At 41.1% G+C, this 7,118-nt stretch overlaps 1 protein-coding gene across 1 annotated transcript; it reads right to left on the bottom strand.

Annotated features, from left to right (window-relative positions):
* Positions 1-6,321: 6,321 nt before the first annotated feature.
* LOC139959731 (craniofacial development protein 2-like) lies at positions 6,322-7,041 on the bottom strand. Its single transcript, XM_071957552.1, has one exon. The coding sequence runs from the start codon at positions 7,039-7,041 to the stop codon at positions 6,322-6,324; it is 720 nt and encodes a 239-aa protein (XP_071813653.1).
* Between the last annotated feature and the right edge of the window lie 77 nt (positions 7,042-7,118).

Raw genomic sequence — 7,118 nt, 5'->3', positions numbered from 1 at the left:
ATTGATAATATTTAGCAAGTTGTTAAATTTGAGATCAATAATTATATGGAGAGCACTATTTTAATAAGTAAATACGACGTTGGTTGCGAAGATGCATGACTTATATCTCTTTATTACATTCAACGAAATATATTACTCGATAAAAGACATTCTACAGGTGTAAAGCTGATATGCAAATCGGCTAATAAAATTTTATTATGTCATCGGAATTAAGTATTTTTCAAGTGGGTTGAAGAATCACAGTTTTATCTTTGCATAATTGGTCTACTTCTTGGGGGTTTCATTTTTAGTCTATTGTATAAGGGACGGTTCTGAATAAGCATAAGATTCACATTGTCCTTGGTATGTATGCGTATGTGCATGCGTGTACATGTCTATGGCCTCACAACTGGTGACATGGGACAAAAAAAAACCTCCTTCCATCCACGCCACTAACAAGACCACTTCTTTCTTTCTTGCCAAGACAGAAGAAATTGTTTTTTTTTTCTAAATATATGTTTTTTCCCTTCACAAAGGCTTTCGAAACATATAGCAAATACAAAGTTTTTCATCCCTGTTGATGAGTTTCAATTATAAATTTGTTTTGAAGTGGTAATTCAATGTGTGATGAGACACATTACATACCTTCTGTGTATTAGACCATGCATGCAGAAAAAAAAACAATGGTCCGGATTATGTAATATTTTACACATTAGACTGGGTGGTTTGAAGCAAGATAACAGGAGAAACAGGATACTAAAGAGGGGTACTTAAGAGGGAAAATATATTGATATCTTATACAGTCACATATACATACCGATTAACAATTTTATCCATATTTTAAATAAATTCTAAGAGTATGCACAATAAAGTTAACAAATCTACAGAGATTAAATTATGACAATATGCTAATTTTTACCAAATTAACCGTATAATTGCTCTGTCCCTGCACATGCACTTTATATTTATAATTATTTATCACATAAATAAAAAAAAAACCAAAACGTTCAATATTTCGTTTTCGGTTTTCCTATATTCTTTATAAATTTCAGTAGTAATGAAGTCCAAATTCAAGGTGTGTTTGTATCTGTGGGTGTGTGTATCTTGGTGTGGTAGACATGTTACCGCGATCTTTTAAAACAATTGATAAACCGTGCCAAATTACTAAGTGGGCTTTCTTTAGTAAACAGAGAAGGCTTTATTTCCTTCTACTTCATCAATCCTACATTCCCGAGCTTTACAAGTCCGTTGCTGAGTTTATTGTTGAATTTTGTTAAGCTGTATTCACATCCGTTGCCGCAGTGTACATTGCTCATTTACTTTTTCCTATAGAAGAAGGAGAAAAGTAATATTGCAAAGACAAGGTAAAATCTGTTTTGACAATTATTTGTTTTCGATCGTCTGAGAATCTATACGTCATGGCAGTATGAGGGATCATGTGGCTGAATATATATGTGTTCTAAGTCAAATGGCAAAGGCAGCCATATATTAAACAGCACATCGTAAGTAGATACTTTTTAAGAAAAAGTCGCCCAGAAAAGAACCTGGGCTCGAAAACCAAACTACCGAACGACTGATCCGCTCTCAACCCAGTCCCCTTGCATCGGGACTGTGACTGTGTGATCATCGTCGGGTGTGCACCACCATTCCCCTCTTGGGTCTAGCGACGGAACAAACCTTCTTATTGTTTATGATGAGCAAAGAATACCTTTGTTAGGTAAATCCAAAAAATTGCATTCGCTTTATCAAGTACTTAATGTTAAGAACTGTAGCCCACTCAGAATGGATGTCTCGACAGAATAAGATTCCGACTGCGCAGCAGGAAGCCAAAACAGGGTAGGGATTAAGCATAGCAAAAGCCAGAATGTATTGACTAATCTGAGGCTGTACTCTGAATGACCACACATTTCCGCCACAGTAACCCAAAACTCGTAGATGTTTGCAATAAGGTAGAAGACCACACTCGTCAGTGAAAGGAAGCTACTCCCACAGTGATTCTATAATTTAGCACCTTGAAGGGAGAAATTCAACAGAATAATGAAACTGGTGTTTGGATAATAAAATCAGAATCAATAACAACAACAACATCAACATAACCATGTAGCTGAACGAATATACACTTGTATTACTTATATGTAAATATATTATGTGTTACAGTTTAAGTAATTAAATCAATCAAAATGTATAATGGAAAACAATTGAAAGTTTTAGAGGGACGGGGTTGTTGATGTCGGCTAGAATTATGGGATATTTTAACTTTGTTTGAAGAGTATAGTATGTAAATCGATTCCCGAGTTTTGCGAGAATCGTTAATTTTTCAGCTAAAGTAATTACTGTGTGATCGTTAATCCCATTGGTCGTTGCAGATATGAATATCAAATTCATAACCAACTCACATCTATCATTCGGTGTATAATTTGTGGATCTTAAATCCTTCAAAAAAAGCTTCATAAGGACTTACTATGATGCTGGCGACTGAAATAAATAGTGCAATAGTCACAATGATGTTACGGTGGTTTCCATTACCCTCAAATTGGTAACAAAACAGTACAATAATTGGCATATTTGAAAATAATGATATCACTCCCCGATACCTTCCTCACTACATATTCTCAACTGTACTGTTGAGGTTGTCCATTTTAATGCCACCAAAAAGAACTGCAGACGTCACATTTATTCATTTATATGCAAGAGGACAAAGGGGGTTCACTTTCTTCGTGAAGATTCTTTCTTCTTGGAACGTTTATGGTCTAAATTTAAGGTAAACATATCAGGACGAATAGCTTCAACACTACGATGTGGTTTGTCGAGTTGAACACGTTTGGTTTAGTTTTGAATTCCCGATTACTACATTTGAAGCACTTTCGTGTGGTGACTATGTCTTTGTATTTGGACAGATATAACACCTTCAGAATCAACCAGAGACCAGTCGGCCATTTTTCTTTCTGATGTGGGTCTACGTTTGGTATTAGGACGCGTTCACCTTCATTGTATCGCTTAAATGTTTGAAACTTTTCTTCAACTATAGGCTAAGATTTTTATGAGTCATTCGTTGCGCACTTTCGGTTCTTTTTGCACCACTTTGCACCACTTAAAAAGAACAATTATATAAAATTACTTGTTCACAGATAGTCAATTATTATAATACTACAATGAAACTCATTTCGATGTTGGTGTAGGATTGTATATACCGTGATGTAATTTTTTAAGCTAGGACGTCGAGGGCTAGGTAGGGTCAAAAGGACAATCAATCCATCCGCCCCCCCCCCACTCCTCCTTAGGTACACCCGTGGAAACCCAAGCAATATGTTAAGTCATGTAATTTAAGTTCCCCATTTGAACGTGTAATATTGACATGTTATTCATACCATCATTTTTGTTTGTCTTATTAAAAAGGCAAAAATATTATTTATGACTCATGACACGTATATATTGCTGATAAACCTGTCGTTGGCATCGGAAACATTTAGTGGTGCAAAAATTAATTTCTATGACAACAAAGCAAACCTTACCGGTATTGTATGCATATATATGGCATATGTAAAGACATCTACCGCAACTATTGCTTAGCCAATCTTATACCATATGAACATATTAATCCTTTTAGACTTGAACAAGTTTAAAATGTCAGATAATCTTCCCACGTGTGTTTGAATACAGTGATAACTGTATTTAGCACTTTTAACGAATATAAGGGAAGTACTTAATATGACCTAATGTGGGCAATTATAGTTCTGTAACATTTGATTTGTAGGACCTTAATCCTTCGCATGCAGTTATTAAGTAGTAAATTTTTGCTATCGAAGACAATTTTCTTATTACCAACAACTGAGAGAGAGACTTTACTAGTACCGATTGGGGGAGAGGTGGGGGGGGGGGCTGGGTCAAATGGATATAAAGTAGTTTTAATGTTTGTCCTATATCTATGTTTCGCTTACCAGATCAGACCATGAAAATCACTTTAGAACAGTACAAGCAGTACAATAACAAAAATGATATTGTGACAGTATATATTTTTTGGGTAGGTATCGTTCGTATTACCGTAAAGTTTCAATGTCTATATTACATAATTACATAATTCTTTACAAGATCCTGTTTACCATACGGTTCTGCAAAGAAACTTAACGAGCCAATCCAGAAGTTAAGGTCATCATCATGCATTGGCCTCCGTCCGTCTCAGAAGACGATGGGTTGCGCCTTGCTGCTAAAGAACACGATCTGCGATGACTGTAAAGGCCACCCTGGAGTGGCAGTCTTTTGTGCAGGTGTCGCAGATGAAACTAGTGTCAGGTGGTGAGACTAATGCCTTCCTCTTCTCTCGCTTGGATGCCCGCTTCTTGCAACGGTCTTCCTCAGCTCTGTGTATTCCTGATTTAAGGGCAAAACGCCAGGCTGAGCGCTGTGATGCTAAGACCTCCCAGCTGTTGATGTCGATGTTTGCTGACTGAAGATCTCTCTTACACGAGACCCTGTAACGTAGATGGGGGCGGCCTCTGGGACGGGAGCCACATTCCAGCTGTCAATACAAGAGGTCCTTTGGGATACAACCTTCTCCATTCGCTGGACATGACCAAGCCAGCGCAGGCGGCGTTCACTGAGCATTGCAAAGATGGTTGATAGCTTCGCCTTGCTGAGGACCTCGCTGTTGGTGACTTTGTCTTCCCATGTAATGCCCAATATCTTGCGAAGACATCTCACGTGGAAGACATTCACCTTTTTTTCTTGCTTGGCAAGTGTAGTCCAGGTTTCGCTACCGTAGAGGAGGGTGCTGAGGACACAAGCCTGGTAGACTTTCATCTTGGTGTTTAGTGTCAATTTTTTGTTTTCCCACACTCTATTCTGAAGCTTGGACATCACTGCAGCTGCATTACCAATGCGAGCATTAATCTCAGCGTCCAGACTCACATTACTCGATATTATAGAGCCCAGGTATCTGAAGTTGTCAACTGTTTCAAGCCTGGAATCGTTGACTGATATGGTGGGAGGGATGGGCGCATCCTGTGTCATGACCTCTGTTTTCTTGATACTGATGGTCAATGCAAATTCTTTGCAAGCATAGGCGAATTGATCCATGAGTCGCTGAAGGCCATCATTGGTGTGACTGACAAGGGCTGCGTCATCGGCGAACAGCATTTCCCTTATCGAGACACGGGTTATTTTGGTCTTTGCACGCAATCGGGCCAAATTATACAGCTTGCCATCATACCGGGTGCGGATGTAAACATCACCAGAGGAGGACTGGAATGCGTAGGTCAGCAGGAGGGAGGAAAGATGCAGAAGAGTGTCGGAGCGAGCACACAACCCTGCTTGACACCGCTGAAGATCTTGAAGGGTGTGGATGTATCGCCATCGAAGCTCACAGTGCCCTTCATGTTGTTGTGGAATGACATTATGATGCTGAGGAGTATTGGTGGACAGCCGATCCTTTGTAACAATTTGAAGATTCCGCTGCGGCTGACGAGAAAGGCCCTGGTTAGGTCAACAAATGCTAGGTACAATGGTTGACGTTGCTCCCTGCAACTGTAACTGTCTCACGGAAAAGATCATGTCGGTGATGGATCTGCCGGAACGGAAGCCACACTGTGATTCTGGGTAGAAAACGATCCGATAATGTCTGCAGTCGGTTCAGTGCAACTCTGGCGAACAGCTTGCCAACAATGCTTAGGAGGGAGATTCCGCGATAGTTGTTACAATCGCTCCGGTCACCTTTTTTCTTGAAAAGAGTTACGATCCTGGCATCTCTCATGTCTTGCGGTCCCTCACCTTCCTTCCAGCAGAGACAGAGGAGTTTGTAAAGATGGGGCAAGAGCGCTGGTTTCCCTTTCTTGATGATCTCGGGAGGGATGGCATTATTTCCTGGGGCTTTACCACTCGCCAAGCCATTGATGGCTTTTTCAAGTTCTGATGTGGTGGGCTCTTTGTCGAGTCGTCCAGGGTTGGTAGAGCTGGAATGTTGTTGATGGCTTCCTCTGAAACGGTGTTCTCTGTAGAGTAGAGCTCAGAGTAGTGCTCCACCCATCTTTCCATCTGTTTTCTGCGGTCTGTAATGACTTGACCTGATTTAGCTTTCAGCGGGGCTGTTTTCTTCGCAGCTGGGCCAGTGGCTTTCTTAATGCCCTCATACATAACTCTGATGTTACCCGTGGCAGATGCTTGTTCAATGGATGAGCATAGCTGAAGCCAATAGTCGTTTGCACATTTTCTAGCGAATGCTTGGCTTTCACATCTTGCCTTCCTCAGAGAGCTCAAGTTCGAGTACTGGAGTTCTGCTTCCATTTGATGAGAGCCTGTCGTTTGGCTGTAGTTGCCGCTTCCATAACAGACAGATTGGCATCATACCAGTCAGTATTCCTTCTTTTTTATCCCATATGCTTGGATTGCAGACTTATGGATGGTAGAGCTGAGATGGTGCCACCTGGATTCCGCAGATTCCTCCGGATCGGCAGGGCGGATGTCACTGACCAGAGAGATGAATTCTTGTGTTCTCTCTGCATCTCCGGTGTGGGCGATGTTGATCTTCGAGAGACCTTTCGGCTTTGAATGGTGCAGCCTCTTTGGCTTTAGAATAACCTTGCTGATGACGAGGGAGTGATCAGTGTCACAGTCAGCACTATGATAGCTCCGAGTGGAGTTTACATCTTGGATGCGATTTCTTCGGGCAACTACTAGGTCGAGTTGATGCCATTTCTTCGATCTGGGATGCATCCACGAGACTCTGTGTTTATCTTTGTGCTTGAAATAAGTTTTTGTAATACAAAGCCGCTTGGCACAGCATAGCTCCAGCAGTCGCTGACTAATCTCGTTTAGCTTCCCAATGCCATGGTGACCAAGGCATGTTGGCCATACTTGGTGGTTGGTGCCAACTCTAGCGTTGAAATCTCCCAGGAGGAAGAGGTCTTCATTCTGCGATATTTGTCCAATGAGTTTGTCCAACTGGTCTTTTGCATGTGGGTTGGAGGCGAGGGTGGGGGCATAAGCAGACACAAGGTTGACTGGACCAGTTGTGGTGTTGACGCGGAGTTTAAGCAGTCTCTCAGAGCCAGCTGTTGGTGGTTCTATCATCGGTAGGAGAGTTCTTTTGACAGCGAAACCAACCCCGTACTAACGCCTCTCGTCTTGCTTCTTTCCCTTCCAGAAGA

Source organism: Apostichopus japonicus, chromosome 19 (genome assembly GCF_037975245.1).
Source record: "Apostichopus japonicus isolate 1M-3 chromosome 19, ASM3797524v1, whole genome shotgun sequence".
NCBI classification, from domain to species: Eukaryota; Metazoa; Echinodermata; class Holothuroidea; order Aspidochirotida; family Stichopodidae; genus Apostichopus; species Apostichopus japonicus.
This window is presented reverse-complemented; position numbering and strand designations above follow the sequence as displayed.